The sequence below is a fragment of the Phaeoacremonium minimum genome, assembly GCF_000392275.1.
Source record: "Phaeoacremonium minimum UCRPA7 unplaced genomic scaffold PA7_03_scaffold_371, whole genome shotgun sequence".
In the NCBI taxonomy this organism is placed as follows: domain Eukaryota; kingdom Fungi; phylum Ascomycota; class Sordariomycetes; order Togniniales; family Togniniaceae; genus Phaeoacremonium; species Phaeoacremonium minimum.
Window position 1 is genome coordinate 374,800 of NW_006921275.1, and position 16,863 is coordinate 391,662.

The window sequence follows — 16,863 nt, forward strand, 5'->3', positions numbered from 1 at the left end:
AACTCCTTTTGCCATTTGACCAGGTCCCGAGTCAGGATATCCATCATTTCCATACAAGTAAGCTCCTTGAACTCCTTTGGCGCGTTCGTCTGATCCGTTATTGTATTCGGTTCAGCAGCGCCCGTTGCACCCTCGGACGGCTTCTTTCCGGACGAGTCACCGTTCACCGTTATTGTCGGCAGACTCTCCGACGAGCCATTTGGAGTGCCCCGCGGACTCTTGTTGTGCTCTGGTGGTGTTGTCTCACCAGCCATCTCCAACTGCGTTCGAGAGATGAAGTCGAACATCATGGTAGCTCTTCTTTTGAGGTCTGTCATGGAGACCTTGCTATTGAATCCGCCTTTTGATCTTGAATGTGGCTTATGTGTTTCTGACTTCCCATGTGCGGGAGGATTCTCATGTCCTTGCACATCTCGCGACTGTGATCTCGCAGGCGATGCCTCGTCATGCGCGTCGCGATCTTTAGTGTACTGATTGCGTCCTTTGCCCTTCTTCTGATGCGATCGCTTCGACTTTGTCCCGCTCGGCGCCGTAGAAGTTGCCGGCGGAGTGTCGGGCGTCGGTTGAGAAGAGGGAGGAGCCTCCGGGGGCGCGACAACCTCCGTAACCACGGTCGTAGTTGGGGCTGTCGTTGTCGTCGTAGTCGTCGTAGGTGCTGTAGCGGATCGGATTGCGGCCGTGCGAGCTGCCAGTGGCAATTCTTCCGAAGGATCTGAATCTGTATCTAAGTAAGTTTCAGATCCCTTCACAAGAATCGTACTGGCCATGGACTCACCATCAGCTCGCCGCCTCTCGGCTCGGCCTTTTCTCTTGTTGGCCGCCTCGGCTCGTTGACGCTCTCGTTCTTCGCGCTCTGACTTTTCGCGTTGTGTTCTAGTTCCTATGCTCTTTGACTTTCTTGCCCCATTTCTTGTATTTGGTGCGTCTTCGGAGTCTTCGCGGGTCACAATGAGGGTTTTGTCGTCTACCGGAGAGGCTGATCTCGAGCTCGTTCTTTGTCGCTTTGCGCTTTCTTGTTTCCTACATAAATGTTAATTGCGACGGACCTATTTGTCATAATTGATGGTTCATACTCTTCACTGTCGCTACGGCCCCGTTTGGCTCTTCTCGTTCCACCTTCGCCCTGTTCAGGTATGGTGTCCTCTTTGCTGGCCTCAATAGCACGTCGTAACTGCTCTTCCTCATCATATGCTGCATCACGGCTATTCATTGTAGACCGGCGCTTCGAGGACTGGGTTAAAGAGGATTGTCGGCCGCTCCTGCTCTCCTTGCGGGTAGGTGATCGTGTGCCATCCTTGACAAGCGATCCTGCTCTGGAGGTAGCGCGCGACTGGCGGGTGAGGGGCAGGTAGTGAGAGTACCGTTGTCTAGGACCCATGATATTAGCATTTTAAACCCTTCCGATCTTTCTCTGGTCAGGAAGCGGAATGTGAAGAGATTGCATTGGGAGCGAGAGGAGGCTCGACTGGCCATGCGCTGGCCCCCAACTCGCTGACCGGAGCTGAAGTCTGAGCCACACGGCATCGCAAATCACGACTCGATGGGATGAAAATACTGGTGAACTTACCCATTGCTGGCAGTGTATATTTTGTGTAGATCCTTGCGACACTCTTCACAGAAGTATTCGTCAGGACTGGACTCCTCGGTCATGATGCCGACGCAGGCACCGTGCTGCCAAACCTTGCAAATGTCGCATTGTACAAAGAAACCTGCAAGATCGTCGGTGATTTCGCCTGTGAGGAGCGGCTCGATGTCAATTGTGTCTTTCGTCCCATGTTTGGAGTCGTCTTCAATTGGCGGCGGGCCAGGGTAATCGTCGAAGCCGCAAATACAGCGGACGGCTTCATCGTCCTCCTGGATCTCGTCCCCGCCGTTGATCATTTCGATGGTGTCGAGCTTGATTTGTGATCTGTCGCGTTCTTCTTCTTGCCCGCGTGTCCGCCGGCGCTTGGGTAGGGTGTCGTCGGTGCCGGCGACGGACTCGTCAGGTGGCTCGGATGAGAGAGATGCGGTCGGGGTGGATTTCTGGGGTGAGCCGGTCTTGTTGAAGGCTCGTGTGCTCCGTTCTGCGCGGCCGGATGTGCTTGAGGTCGTCGAGGACTGTTGTGACTGAGGCTGGGTCGTTCGCGCTCGTGAAGACCGCCTGGGGGAGGTTCCTGCCATTGCTCGCAGCGAACGCCGCAGTCAAAGGCAGGAAGGAGAGGGGCGCGACTTGGGAAGATTGGACTTGACTCCACAGGAGCAAGCCAAATGTTTCTGATCGCGAACCTAGAGAGTACAGTCTTGCCGAAGCGGAATCTCGACAAGTCGGAGGAGGAAAGTGTGAAGGAGGTTGGGGCGACGGCGAGGAGGGCGGGCGGGCCAGGACGAGCTTGGTGGGCGACAGGGAAATTCTCCAGCTAGTTCACCTCCGGGTAGAGATAGTTGAAGAGGAGTTGCTGCTCGAATTGAGGTATGATCATGACGAACCGGCCCCGAGAGAGTCACTGGCAGGTCAGGTAAAGTTGGGCAGGAGAATGGCGGGACGAGAGAGAGCAGTGTAGCGAGGAGGAGGAGGAGGAGGGCCGGAGGAGGGCGAAATGGCTTTTGGAGCACCCCAGTCACCAGTGCAGCTTCGGGAAAAGAGCCACCACCAGCGCAGCGCCAGTGTTGCCCTGAACTGTGTATGGCCCGCCCGTGCCTTGCTCGACTTAGGTAAGGCGCAGATTTTCCAGGATTACCTAAGGCGACCGGCCAGAGTGCCCAGGTGCCCCAGTCCATCCATTGCAGCCAATGGTGCGGGGCCGACTGCTTATTTCGCCCCAAATCCCAATTTATAAAATTAATGAACTTTTCGAGTGTCTCTTCGATATCGTACCTACTAATTACCAGGTAGGTAAGAGGTAGATATCTTCCGGGCTGTTCCCGTGTGCAAGTGTCGAGTGGCCTCTCCTTTTGCATGCCATCTTGATTCTGGCCTCTCGGACGACGAACTCTCCATCCCAACTCTAGATGAGAGTTGCCCCTGATCAGACGTTGGACCGTTTGGAGATTGCGGCTTTCGAGTCAGGTACCGCAAAGGTTGGTCAATTGGTGATCACGACACTCCCAATTGGCCGGATCTGTCCGAGGAGCCATGGTCTGAGGTAGATGCGTAGGTAGGCAGGTGGGTAGTACGGTAGATGGCTAGTCATGTCTCTCGAGTAGACTCTCTATGGAGGAACATGGACTTGCTGGTCGGTGATAACACCGTTGAAAGATGCAATACAGCATCTTTCTCAGGTGAGGCATCGCCTCATCAGGTTGTCGAGATTGGCGGCATCTCAGTGGCTGATCTGAATCAATGAAGACGAACCTAACCGACCTCGCTGATGATGAGGGGACACGGGCCATCTTCGACCCTTGACCCCGGGACCCCGGTGGCTGCTTGATAGGTGGGTGTACGTACTCTTCCCTAACAGGTGCCGGCGCAGATTGCAGGGAAATTGGTTGTATTATGTAAGGCAGCCAGATAGAGCCCTGTTTCTGAACACCGTTCTCTCTCCTAATCAGACCGAGAGATTTGAAGAACCTCCCGTATCAAATACACACATTAGCAATCAACCCCCATACTCCCGAACGACCTACCTCCTGCAGCACTCTTAGGCAACGCCTCTTGCATTCTTTGCTATCAGATCTTGCTTTCTGCAGCCCGGCGAAGCCTTTTTTGCGATTCTGGTGTTTGCTCTAGACGTTGTGCCTTCCAGGGTAGCTGAACACGCATCTGCAGTGTGCTAAGGTGGGTTGTGTGTGGCCGGAAGACTGGAGGAATGACGCCGTCAACCACAGATGCCCTGGCCGTCCCCAGCTATTGTAGGCGCTCGCCTTGGACCTGATGGCTCCTTGTGCTAGTCCTAGCATGGGTAGAGGCTTTGGGAAATCTTGTTGGTGTTGTTGTCATTCATTCTCTCTTTCAAAAATGGCCTCCTTATTTGAGAATAAATGTCTGATGTGGGCTTTGGGCAGAAAAGGAGACCGGACGAAGCCAGACGAGCTTCCGACAACAATAGCTCCACCACCAACTCGTGACAAACCTCTCAGAAAGCAAACTGTTTAGGTTTTGGATAGATATAAACATCGTCCTAACAACATCACTTCCCAAACAAGTCCAGCACTGAGAGCTAGCTGTCGGGTGGCATCTCTGGACGGGGCCCACGATATGTGATGGGTATGGCATACCTTCTTTACTACTATTCTACCCAGATGGCACCTTCTTTCCCCAATACTTACTTCCTTCGTTCCTTCTTTCTGTTCCGCTCCGCCGTTTCGCGTCATATCGCTTTCGCAAAGCAATATGCTAGTCTCGAGTCTGACCACAGTCTCTGAGAATAATGGGAACGCAAGCCATCTGTCCCGCCGTTGGCAACCCTCAAAGATCATGGTCTTCATAATGATCGTATCTGCCTTGCTTGTCTTGGTCGCTGGGCTAACATTTCGGCGTCTTCGTCGTCGTTGTACAGGCCGCTTCGAAAGTATGTCTCCAGATAGCGTCTCGTCCCTGTTCCCGGATCGGCCCATACGACCATTACCCAAACGACGACTTCGAGAGCGCCTCTCCCCAGACGTTGCCGACTCCATCCAATACCCCCCTGCTCCCCAGACTACGACGCCGCTTTTCTCATACCCGTACAATCTAAAGGAAGAGGATGCTGAAGCCACAGGAGCCACCGGTCGGGAAAGAAGGTTGGACTTGGAGGGAAGCTATGCACCGCGGAGGCATAGGCTTGGGACAGAGAGCGACGAAGATGATGCATTGCTGAGGCGGGCTGTTGTCACCCGGCCACCTCCTGAAGCTCTTGGTCGTTCAGCTCGACTGCCATCGAAGCCGGAACCGCCAAGGCACTCGAACCCCCACCCTCCCTCATCTACGACGTCGTCTGCCGATGGATATGACTCTTTCGAGAACACTAATAATAAGAAGAAGAGGAAAATCCCGACTGCTGGTGACATTTCTATCAATAGTGGACATGGTCTGAACGAAACTGGGTCCGTGCCGGGCTCATTGGGAGCTTCGCTGCCTTCAGTTGAGGGTCATGGAGATATCGCTGGTAGCACGACTGCCCCATACTATGGCTCTGGAAGCCTTGTCTCTGGTGGACAAGGAATTTCAGGTCCTGGGAGAGGGAGGTATGGTAGGGTAAGAAATGGAAGGAGTCCTCTGAGGGCTTTGTCCGATGCGAGCAATAACTGGGCTGGCCGGAATGCAAAGCTGCGTCCACCACAATGGGCATCTCAAACAAGTAAGTTTCCGCATCTTCCACTGCTTTCTTTCCCCTTCCCACGATTTTCGTCTTTTCGTTGCACGGTCAAGGTGCTCTGTGCTGACACATTTATGTCGTTCAAGACGAGGGCACCGGAATCATATCTAATGCTATTGCCAACGCAGAGAAACTCCCCTCACTACAAGGTCAAGAAAACCTCAGTCTTCTCCAACAACAACAACAGCAGCAGCAGCAGCAGCAGCAACAGTCTAGTAAATCCAGTCCCGCGTCAAGTCAGTTTACTTTCACCTGCGACTCTCAGGTGCCTGGGACTCTCGCTTGGCCAGGGTCTGACCCTCGAAATTCTAACATACCACCAAGTCACCAAGCCTCCGGCCAAGGGCAATACTCCAAATCAACGCAAACTGGCTACCCAACATCTTCAGTTTCTGGAGACCCTCAAGGTGCAGGGATGCCACAAAATGGAGCTGCCAAAGGTGGCGCGTCACGACAAGGAGGAACCTTCCCGAAGAAGTCGCGACGCAGCGCCGCCAAGGAGTATCAGATTGCGGCGCGGAAACGCCGCGAGGATACGGCAAGGCAGAACGCGATCAACCCGCCGAAACCTGAAGATCAATGGGTCTGCGAGTTCTGCGAATACGAGAGGATCTTTGGCTATCCACCAGTCGCTTTGATCCGTCAGTATGAGATGAAAGATCGCAAGCTCCGCCAACAGGAAGAGGAACGCAAGCGCGTATGGGAGAAGGCCAAGGCAAGAAGCCGTAAAGGGAAGAAGGGTGCCAAGCTGCCTGCTAAGAGCAACACTGCCGCGCCGGTTCACCCTGGCGATGGGCACCATGCCCCTTCAATGAACAACAACCACAGTCAAGAAACCCAGAGCGAAGAATACTACGACGACGAGTATGAGGATGACGAGGACTACGATGTCGACGACGAGATTCCTGCCTTGGTTCCACCTCCAGTCCAAGGAGGATCGCAATCGGCCGCGGCCGGTCGTCCAGGAGGCGGGACAGAGGGCAATCCAGCAGGCTCATAGCTGCGATCAAACCCTCCTCCCCCATGGTGCATCCTACGGTTCTCGGATCGTGTCTCGCTGGTTTATACCGGACTCTAATTGTAAATACCAAGACGCTCGCTTTGTGGAGGCTACTTTTCTTGCGTCATGAACGAAAGGAGCATCGTCCGAGCTCGCGCTGGGTCTTCCGCGGCATGATTGGGTTCTTTTTCCGCTCAAGTTGTGGTTTCCATGCGATTCATGGACTGGTCCGTTGTCAACATCATTTCTCATCGGGGATCTTCTTCGCAATGACAGAGCTACTCTGGCCTCGTACCACCACTTGCGAGGCAAGGGGTAGTCTGCCTGTAAGCTATCTGTCCGATTTTGGCCCAGACATAGATCATACAAGTCTACGAAATTGTGGGAAGTGTTACACACTTGAGAAGCTGCAGCATTCCCCGTGGCATAAAAGATCGACCCACAGACCCTGCACCTATACCGATTCTCCCCCCTCCCAGCACATTCATATTTTCCCCCCAATACACACAACACAACACAACACAAAACACAATCATCATCTGTCAGAGTCTATTGTAGACTATAAAGTGTCCACCTTCGGGTCCGAAGGTGTGGACGTCGCCTCGGTCAGTCAGTCAGTCAGTCAGTCACCGTCAACTCAAGAGGGTCGCCGTCGAGCGAGTCTCGGAGCGGCCTGCTTGACGCAGACGGCGGCGAGACGCCTTCGTGCGACGCAAGGATATCAAATGCATGCTGTGGGACGTTCCTAGAAAGCGGGATAGATAATTCTACAGAATGGAAGCTAGACATCCACACCGCTGTGATTCCCCATGGTAATATATAGTCAGTCAGTGAGTGCGACCAGTGATCTGTAGTCAGGAGATGCAGTGAATCCCTTGGAGTTCCCCGATCTCGCCCCGCGGTTGTGCCATAACTACAAGAGTACAAGAGAGATACGCTCAAAGACTATGAGACTGAACTCTAAGGTTGTTTGGTTAGATGGAGTTTTGTTGGAGACACGAGCTGAAAGTGAGTGACTAAGACCTGTGGGACAGGACCCTTGTCAAGCCCCAATCCGCCCAATGACGTAGTGCCAGCAACAGAACAGCCCAGTCCTTCGGAGCCGGGGCCAGACCAATGCGGATGACGCTTTCTGCTAATTTCGACTCACAGTCACTACGAGAGCATACCTAACCTATTAGTTAAGCAAGCTGCGCAACGAAATGTATAGATCGGCCGTCGGAGTAAGTCTCCAAGAGACATGATATGATACCTTACTTATGCTAGCTACACTGCAGAGATATCACCTTTCCTTAGCTTGAGTTACTGGGTACGTCCCGGGCAGCCGGCAGTTGCCGACTCGGCCGGACCAGTCAGTGGATAGATAGAGTTTGCTGCTTCAGCTGTGTTGAACAGCGTACAGATTCTAAGACGACGCTGCGATTGGCTCCCGTGCGGTCATGATGTGGCCCTTAGAGCGCCGGATGAGAGACCCTGATTATAGTTTTTTATATGTAGCATAGTATTTGCGTGCTTGCTCGATACAATGCAGAATCCGGTTGATGGTCGATGGTCGATGGTCGATGGCAGATGGCAGATGCGGCCTAGGCTAGGCCCTTTCTGCTGTGTAACAGCTGCCGAAAGGGCCTGCAGATGAAACTGACAAGCACGACAAGGTGATCGGCAGACACGCACAACCTCAGAGCTGCTGCGCCACATTCCAGTCGCTGAGCTGGCTGTTCTCTGGGAGATAGCGCTGGTTGCAGGCTTGTTGGGTTGGCTGTTGGGCTGCTGGTATGTGTGTGGGTGGTGATGCCCGCGTGGGCCGAAGAAACAAGCAAGATCTCCCGCTGAATCCGGCCATTTCCAGTGGTCGGGCAGTTTATGTGGTGCAGGTGGCTTGAGGTGGCTCTCCGTCTCCATCCTCTCCCCAGGTAAAGTAGACTAACAGATAACACAATTTCCCAGCAGCTGCCGCTCCCTGGTCCGCTAAGTTTTTAGGGCGGGCAGCGGTCTACATACATAGTAGTACCTACCGAGCCTACCTCCCTCAAGCATCATCTATCGTCATCGTCAAGCCGCAACATCGACACTAGTCTCTAAGTCTAAGTCTGCTCGAGCTATCGAACTCCCAAATCTTCCTCCACGTTCCCTTGCCTGCTTTTTGCCTGCTTGCTCCCTTCACCACAACACTCACGCACACATCGCTCGTGTCCTACACATTTTCTGACCTCACTCGCCTACTTTTCCTTTTTGACTCGTTTTTTTTATTTATTTTTATTCTTCTCTATGCATCATAATTAGCACCCGACGTTTGTTCTAGGCGCAACGCCCGGCAATCGAGTGGAAGCCATGTTTGGGTCAAGGAGGAAAAAGGGTGCGCCCCTGCCGGTATGTCGCAGTCTCTGTCTTTGCTGTTCCTTCATCGCGTTTGTCTTCAACACTTGATGCCTGTTGCAAGCTTGGCCTTTCTGTGATGCCTACAGGCATTGTGTGCTACCCCGAAAGAAGAGCTTCTATGCGCGACGAGCCTCTACATTGTGGGCCGATATCGATATGGCTCAATATAAAAGACCTCAAGCTAACCATGCCACTTTTGACTTCCAACAGCCCCTCAACGCCACGACTGCAAACCCCAACGCTGCCACTGCCGCTCTGTCCGCGTTCAAGCGCCGCGGATCGAACAGCTCGCTATCAGCCGCCGCCGCTGCCGCCGCCCTCAAGGCGCGACCGACGACACCCACCAACGTCGCCGAGGTCCAGACGAAGCGGACGGCCCGCAGGTCAGCATCTGTTTCCTCAGCCGGGACGGCGCCCGAGCTCGGTGACCGGCCAGGCTCAGGCCTCCAGCGACGGGGGAGCTCCGGGTCGCTGACGGAGCGCACGTTCCGGTCGCAATCGCCGCACCGCCCGTCGAGCAGTGGAGGCCAGCCGAGATCGTCCTTCAACACGGAGGACATGCCGCCGGTCCCGTCCATCCCGAAGGATGTGGAGGCCAGAGAGAGCGCAAAGGCCGGCAAGAAGAGCCTCGGGTTCAAGAGCCCGCCGCTGCGCGTCGCGTCGCAGAAGCTGGGCAAGGAAGCCTCGGGATCATGGTTCGGCAGCGCAAAGGCCGGGGATCCGTCTAATGTGCGGACGTCAGACGCCCCGCTGACGAACCCGCAGCCGCTGGAGAAGGAGAGAGAAGGACGGCCGAGTAGTCGCGGGTCATCCATCAACTTCTCGTATCCGGCGCGGGTGCGGCTAGGCTCGCCGCCGCCAGACAGTCCCACGATCGCGGAGGAGGAGTCAAGATCACAGCAGCCCCCGCCGGCTCCCCCGGCTCCTCAGCCTGAAGTGCAGAGACGGACAAGCAAGCGCGCCTCGACGCTCTCACCCGCTAGAGGCGGCGGAGTTCGATCACCGCGACCTGCGTCTATCGCGTCAGACAGGGAGTTGGTATACGACCCTAATTCTCGGAGAATGGTTCCTCGAGCGGATCTACTTGCTGTGGAGCAGAACGTTATTGATGCCTCAGAGAGGCGTCCCAAGAAGCAGAAGCAGGTGGCCTCGAGAGCTGGCTCGCACCTGGCACAGGGGACTATGGGTCGGCCTCACGGGAGCGCAGTCGACAATGGAGTGGAGAACGAGGCACAGAAAGCTGCCGCTGCTTCATTGAGATCTCACAGAGCTGAGGAACATCATCGTGCCCCTCAAGAGGATGAGTATGAGTACGAGTACGAGCAACCTGCTATGGAAGTTGTCCCAGCCTCACCAAGACAAACGCATCGGAAAATCATCTCGCCGGAGCCTACACGCCAGGGCCAGCGAACGTCTTTGTCCCCAGCATCAAGTGCGCCCGAGGTCTATGCTGGCCAATTTCAGCCGACTGAAAGAAGATCTAGCAACCAGTTCCTCGGTAGGAAGCCTTCGGTAGTAAGGGAGGAGGAAGAGGAGCCGGAAGCCGAGGAGTTGGACAGCCATGCCATTGCATCCCAATCATCCGCAACCGAGTCTCCCCCGCAGCAACGACAAGAAATACACATAATATCTTCGCAGCCTATCGCGATCCCGCATGCCGCACCTGCTGAGCTTCCAGCGGCACCCACACCCCCGCCAGCAGAACCCCCAGCAGCTTTTCGCATCGAGCGCGGCGCTGTCTCCCAGCCCGAGGCGATCCGAAGAGAAAGGGCCCATTCCAACAGTCCTGCGAGGACGGCGCACTTCGGTCCTGTACAGGATAGTCTCACTGTCAGGCACTCTCCACCTCCTCGCTCGATATCTCCTCGAAAATCTGCTCTGAAACAACAGAGCCCATCACGCGGTGCGTCTCCGGAAGATGATACGTCGGAAGCTTCCGGGTCAGCAGTACAGGCTCAGGAGCCAGTCCTACCACGCAAGAAGTCGGTCCGGGTGAGCTTCGATGATCAGAGTACTGTTGTTGTTGGAGAGGCCGCTACGCCCGAGCAGTCAGATAGCCCGGTTTTGCTGAGTCCGCAGAATAGCAAACGCGTTCCGTGGTTCAGTAGCATAACTCGGAGTAAGAAGAAAGAAATCCCCTCTCTTGATGACGATGAGGTTATGCAACCGCGGCCGGCGCTCCCAAGCTTTGGTAGTGTCAGGGAAAAGAAACAAGCTTCGAAAGAGCCGGAAGAACGGCCACTTGTCAGGCCAGTCGAGGCGGCGCATAGTCCTCCCTTGCCCGCTAGTCCGGCACTCAAGCCGAGCATTGCCAGTGTGACTGAAGCAGAGCCTGTTGGTCAGTCTAGTGACCACGCTATAGGGGCGCTCCTTCAGGAACAGGGTCCTAGGACGGAAGCCAATATCTCAAAACTACGGGAACCACTTCCTCCAGTTGTCACCTCGATTGAAGGAGGCGGCTATATGTCCGATACAACGAGCAGCTCTGAAAGCGAGTCTGAGTTGATTGCTGATACTCCGAGACTGGAGCCGGAGATGAGTCAGGCCTCAACTCTAATCACGGAGCCAGAGAGTCAACCTCCGCCCCTAAACGGCTCTGCAGAGGTATCCGAAGTGCCAGGCCAGGGGCAAATTGTAGAGGCAAAGGGCTTCGCGGAAGAGCAAACAGAAGGACCACTGCCGGAGCCAGTCAAAACACCAGAACGTGTCGTACCTTCTATTGCTATCACGCAGCCAAGTCCACGTCTTCCCGATGGAAAGACACCTCCGCGGGATTATCTGGATGTGCCTGGTGGCTTCCCAGACACGGACTCTGAATTGGAAGAGCCTCCAAAGCCACTGGACACGCAAACAGTTGCCGCCCAGCCTGAAGAGCCTTCTACGCCTGTCAGAAGAGTCACTTTTGAGCCAGTAATGCAGAAGGACGATACAAGAGCAGCAGCGCAAACCGCCAGCACTGCCCTCGCAACTACCGTCCCGATCCACAAAGATGACGACTCTGACTCCAGTGGCGTCTACAGTGATGCCTATGAGGATCTCTCGGATTTTGAGGGAGACGGATTTCAGTCCCTTGACGCTGTCGTTGAGAGCCCATTGATAACTACACCGCCCCAGAGCGCTTTTGCCAAGGCACGAGCTGCTCAAATGCAGGGGGAAAGCCCTTCGCCGTCTCCCAGGCCTGTTGAGGAGAAACCTCAACCTCTCACTCTCGCGCCTGAGGCTTTGGAGTCAACTCAGTCGCCACCGGACGATTGGGAGGTTGCCAAGGCATACTGGCGAAGTCTCACCGCTGACAAGCGTGCTCAGTTGGAGAAGGAGGCAATAGAGGATGCCGGAATCGAGGGTGATCTGGAGGAAGTCAAGCAAGAAGATAAGAAGCCCAGACGGAAGAAGTCAGTGGAGAAGCGGGCGGCGGAGAAGAAGGTCATCGAAGAGCAGAGACATGTTGATCCGGAACGCACCTACATGATCAAGCCCGGCACGAGGGTTGAGGCGGATTCATACTCTTCGGCACCAGCAAAGACTATGCGGAAAAAGCAACAGGCTCCTGCCCCTGCTACGCAGCCCGCCACACACATGCGTAAGTCGATGCGTGGTGCGGAGCAACCGCAGCCCAGAGCCAGCGCTACTGTGGGAGGCGTTGCCGCAGGTGGTGCCGCAGGTGGTGCCGGAGGTGCACCCCGGATCCGCAAGTCAATGCGAACCAACGGGCCGGAACCACAGCAAAGATCGGCTCCTGCCGCTCGACCTGTGTCTTACCAGCCACCCAGCTCTGCTCCTCGGCAGCCTCAGGGACATGCTAGGACCATGTCTGATCAAAGCTACCAGAGCTCTCAGGCATCTGCACGAGCAGCAGTAGGAGTGGCCAAGGCGATGCAGCCCAAGCTCACTCGACGGGGATCTGACTCGAGTGAAAGCAGTTTCAAGCGTGCTCGGACCCGGTCAGGTGAAGGCTTTGGCTTCCGAAGAACAATGCGGGGACAGGGGCATGAGCCTTCAAACTCACAGGACAGTGGCAGGCCTTCGTCCAGCAGGTTCTCACTGAGATCGCTTTCGCCTACCGGGTCTCCGTTCCGTCGCTCATCGACTGTGGACTCACCTCCTGTCAGCATGGGCAACCGGATGAAGACTTCCATGCGTGGAACTGCTGAGCCACAGCGTAAGGGCTCACGGCTATCATCGCTCGGCTTCTCTTCCAAGCCGAAAGCTACGGGCAAGACCAGGAAAGCGAGCCGTTTTGGTGATTCGAGCGATGAAGACGAACCCCGCCAGGGCTTCCGCAGTCGTTTCGATGACTCGAGCGACGAGGATGCTGTTCCTGAGAAGCTGCCACCTCTGGCTGTTCCCAAGAACGCCCGAGGCAATATCGCCGCAACGAGGACTACAATACCTGCTAGCCAGACACTGCACGAGGAGGACGAACAGTCTTCGGATCTGCCTGATAGCGATGAGGAACGTAAGCAGCCTCAGCGAAAGGGCTCCGGCAGACAAATTTCGCAAGCCACTGGTACTGTTCAGCGCTCCGGTTCTGGCCGAGGGGCTCTCGTGAGCAGTCCGACATCGCCTGTATCGCCTGGTGCTGGCGGCCGCCCTGTGAGCCACAACCGTCGCAGCAGCTTCATGTCTGCACTGCGACGCAAGAAGCCTGACGGCGCGGGTAAGATCTCCCGGGGCGAGATGATGGACAGCGCCGCACGGCGAGACACAAACCTGGAGAGAAGCGCCAGCGAGCTGAACGCTATCCGAACCAATAGCCAGCGCGGCCAGGCCAGCAGCCCGAAGCTGCAGAAGCGGACGGCGTCCTTCGGCACGCCAGCCCGGAACAGTAGCTGGCCGCTGCCGGACGAGGAGGACGACGACGAGCCCGAACTGCCCGCTGGCGAAGACGAGGAGAAGCACCTGCAACGGCCTAGCACGTCGGGCAACCTCGAGGGCGGCGGCAAGGCGGCCTCACGGCCGGGCTTCCTGCAGCGCCGCACGATGTCTACGCAGGGCACGATCGACACGCACGGCGTGGGAGGCGAGAAGAAGAAGAAGAAGTTTGGCGCGCTGAGAAGAATGTTCAAGCTGGATGATTAGGAGAGGCCCAGACACACGATACTGCTGCGTCTCGCAAGAAATATTTGCCAGAAACGCTGAGTAGATGCACATGCGCCCGCAGCGGCGCCTATTTTCTTTTGTTGGGTAATTGAAATGCGTTGCTATCTTCTTTCACAATGGGCCACCCTTGGAGTTCACCGAGAAAAATACAGGAAACGGTGGATCGCTTGATTGGACTGGATTGGATTGTACAGTCGTATACATTCTTACATACATACCAAGGGCGGCGTATTGTTCTTTTTTTGAATACAGTATGCACACGCATATGCGAGTTCTCTAGGCTGGGACACAACCTGCAAAAAGGGGGGGACTGACACACACATGGCCGGGATTGGCTACCGATATGATTCACTACACAAATCGCTTGCATTGGGAGATACTCACGATGGTGGAGAAGATACCGTTGGCTAAGAGAATAATTAGCTCTACCTAATACTATTATTCACATGAAGCTGTCAAGAGTATAAGCCCTCAATGAAAGAGAGGTTCAAGTGTCTTGCTAGATTATAGTGATTTCACGAAAAGCTCTGTACAATGAGCGGTTCCTAGTATGTGCTTTATCGAACTCCTCAATGAGAGATCCAGGACATTCATAATAGCCTATTCCTCTCGAAACTGCTATTCTCGAGGGGACGCAAGACAAGGCCCAAAGATCTTGAGTTTTTATCTTCATCCGGGAGTATCTCCATGCAGAAGATTGGTTGTGGTCTCCATTGAGCTCTCGTATCCCAAGACACGTTCACAGCCAGCAGCATATCGTCGTCTGCGGTTTCGTGATCGGTGCTAACGGAGGGATAAATCGCCCAAGGAAGCGCCCGCAGTTGAGCCTTGACGGTGAGCACACCTGAGATGACACCCCCATATGGCCAAGATAGGTCTTGTTGCTTTATGGCACAGTTGATAATTTCGATATTCGTCTCAGAGAATTGCATAGCTGGGTACTGGATCTGGCCAGGTAACGACGCCCAAGACCATGACGGACTTCGTCGTTTATTTTCCGGCTCGTCTGTAGGGCTCGGCTTGAACCAAAGCAGCTGCCGTGCCATATCCTGTTCCCACAAACCTGCGCAATAGCGGCCCATCTCTCCTCTCGCTGTCAGAGCGTAATTCTCCGCCAGGGCACCAATGGCAGGGAGGGCATCACTCTGAAGTGTGAGTGAGCGAGTTGTATAGCTGACTATGAGGTTCATCCAGTGTTCACAAAAGTTGTCATATATTGACCCGCTGCTCAAATACTTGGTTAGGCTTCCCTGGTGGTAATTACCAACGAATATCTCCTCGTCTGACTCCGTTGTTGTTAGTCGATCATTGTGACCGCCATCAATTTCAGGGTCGCTGGATATTTGACACTTCCAGCTGACTTGTCTGGTGCCGAATCGAAGGAGCGAGACCGCTTGAGCATGTTCTTGCAAAGTCCATGCCCGCTTGTCAATGGGATCCTTTTGTTGACAATCACTGATCGCGCCCTCGGAAAACACATAGGCGCCTTCATGTGATCCATCCACACTTGAATAGCAAGGAAATCGATACACATTCCCCAGTAACTCTCTGAGATTCCGGGGCTGGAGAAACCCCTTGTGGCATGAATCTGCCACTGCTGCTGAGAGGACCACCTGAGCACCGGCAAATATGGCCTCGATCTTCTGCAATTCTCTCTTCTGGTCATCCCTGTCATCTTGGATGATACAGAGTGCATCAATCCATATGTACTGCAATCCCATCGCTCGTACAACGTAGATAGCGTCTTGGATTGTAGCAGGGAGATTCGCAAGCGCAATTCCGCGGCGAAACTCTTCCATGTTTGCTTTCAGCAATCTAACATTGGCATTGGGGCTGCCCCAGCAGTAGCTGAGGGCCGCGAATAGATATTCCCTTGGTAACCTGGCCACCTTGCTGGCGTCAACAATGTCACGAAGTATCACGTTAGCCTCCCCCTTGGAGCCAATTTCGAGAAGCCGCGTCGGCAACCCCCGAGAACGCTTCCGTAGAGACCATAGCTTTTTTCTCGTTTTGATGCATCGGCGGTGTTCAGTCCAACAGCGATTGGCCCACGTCCGAATTAACTGGAACGTTTCTGGAGACCCCGGATCTAGATTGAGAGGTTTTGCGACATGCTGAAATTCCGGGCTCGTGTTTGCTGAATGCGACGTTAGCACAGGTCTCTAACAGTTCAACAAAGGGTGATGGCCCTTATACATTCAATTCCCAGGAAGTGTAGGGGGTCAGGCTCAAATTCATAGTACTCGTTCTCTTCTTCATCCTTTTGCCACTCGCAGTCGAGCGAAGTGAAATAGTCGCAGTCGAGCGAACTGAAATGCTCCGCATCCAGAACAATATAGAACACCAACGAGAAACAGCTTGGCAACTGGTCCGCGGAGAAGGATTCGATATCTTTGAATTTTTGCAAGCGGGCCAGCCTTTTTTCGAACAGAGGACAGCGATCGCAGCTGGCCTGCGCCACTTCACTGTAAGTAAATCTACATTTCTTGTCACTGCTTGTTTTCCTCTTGATCTCAATCCACGAGTTTCGGCCTTTTTGAACAAAGATCTGACTACAATGTTGGCATGAATGAAGGTCTCGCACATCATAAGCTCCGTTGCTGGGTACAGAAGTCTCCATGATGTAATCAGTGGTGACAATTTCTCTCTCCTTTTTGTTTTCTTTCCCCTTTCCTTTTCGTTGCAACAGGCAGTCGATCGTGCAGCGATCTCAAGAGTGCTAGTCTTGACGAGGCTGGCGCAATGACGGTCTCTTCTTGGTAGAAACAACACTGGGAGAATGTTTGACTTATATATATCTCCATGAGGCGGTTACCGTGGCTGCCTAAACATATCACATCGTCTGCTCCCAACGCGTATTGGACGCCCTCGTTCTTACTCGCGTCTTACTGCGTGCGCAACTGGACGCGTTCTCTGCATGGTGGTCATGTGGCGATACCAAAAGTTACGTGAAGAAAGATTGGGTGGTCAAGTCTTGCATAGTAAGCTCTCTAAAGAAATAGGCATGATTGATGGGAGCTATTATGCTGTGCTGTGGGAGACCAATTTTGAGCAAGAAAAGGCAAGCCAGCTTCTACGTTTATATGACTACACCTCTGCCGGGGTAAT

The 16,863-nt window shown here is 54.4% G+C and overlaps 4 protein-coding genes across 4 annotated transcripts; 3 read left to right on the plus strand and 1 right to left on the minus strand.

Moving 5' to 3' along the window:
* Positions 1 to 462: 462 nt before the first annotated feature.
* UCRPA7_4882 (putative phd-finger domain-containing protein) lies at positions 463 to 1,881 on the minus strand (the record flags this gene model as incomplete). Its single annotated transcript, XM_007917433.1, has 3 exons — positions 463 to 724; positions 1,074 to 1,367; positions 1,568 to 1,881. 3 exons carry the CDS (start codon positions 1,879 to 1,881, stop codon positions 463 to 465), a joined length of 870 nt encoding a protein of 289 aa, XP_007915624.1.
* A 3,206-nt stretch (positions 1,882 to 5,087) lies between these two features.
* On the plus strand, positions 5,088 to 6,276 carry UCRPA7_4883 (hypothetical protein; the record flags this gene model as incomplete). The annotated part of the gene is made up of 2 exons (XM_007917434.1): positions 5,088 to 5,145; positions 5,666 to 6,276. 2 exons carry the CDS (start codon positions 5,088 to 5,090, stop codon positions 6,274 to 6,276), a joined length of 669 nt encoding a protein of 222 aa, XP_007915625.1.
* A 2,331-nt stretch (positions 6,277 to 8,607) lies between these two features.
* On the plus strand, positions 8,608 to 10,325 carry UCRPA7_4884 (hypothetical protein; the record flags this gene model as incomplete). Its single annotated transcript, XM_007917435.1, has 3 exons — positions 8,608 to 8,646; positions 8,866 to 10,087; positions 10,294 to 10,325. The coding sequence occupies 3 exons, from the start codon at positions 8,608 to 8,610 to the stop codon at positions 10,323 to 10,325; spliced, it is 1,293 nt and encodes a 430-aa protein (XP_007915626.1).
* Positions 10,326 to 11,799: 1,474 nt separating this feature from the next.
* UCRPA7_4885 (hypothetical protein) lies at positions 11,800 to 13,734 on the plus strand (the record flags this gene model as incomplete). The annotated part of the gene is made up of 1 exon (XM_007917436.1): positions 11,800 to 13,734. The coding sequence occupies one exon, from the start codon at positions 11,800 to 11,802 to the stop codon at positions 13,732 to 13,734; it is 1,935 nt and encodes a 644-aa protein (XP_007915627.1).
* Between the last annotated feature and the right edge of the window lie 3,129 nt (positions 13,735 to 16,863).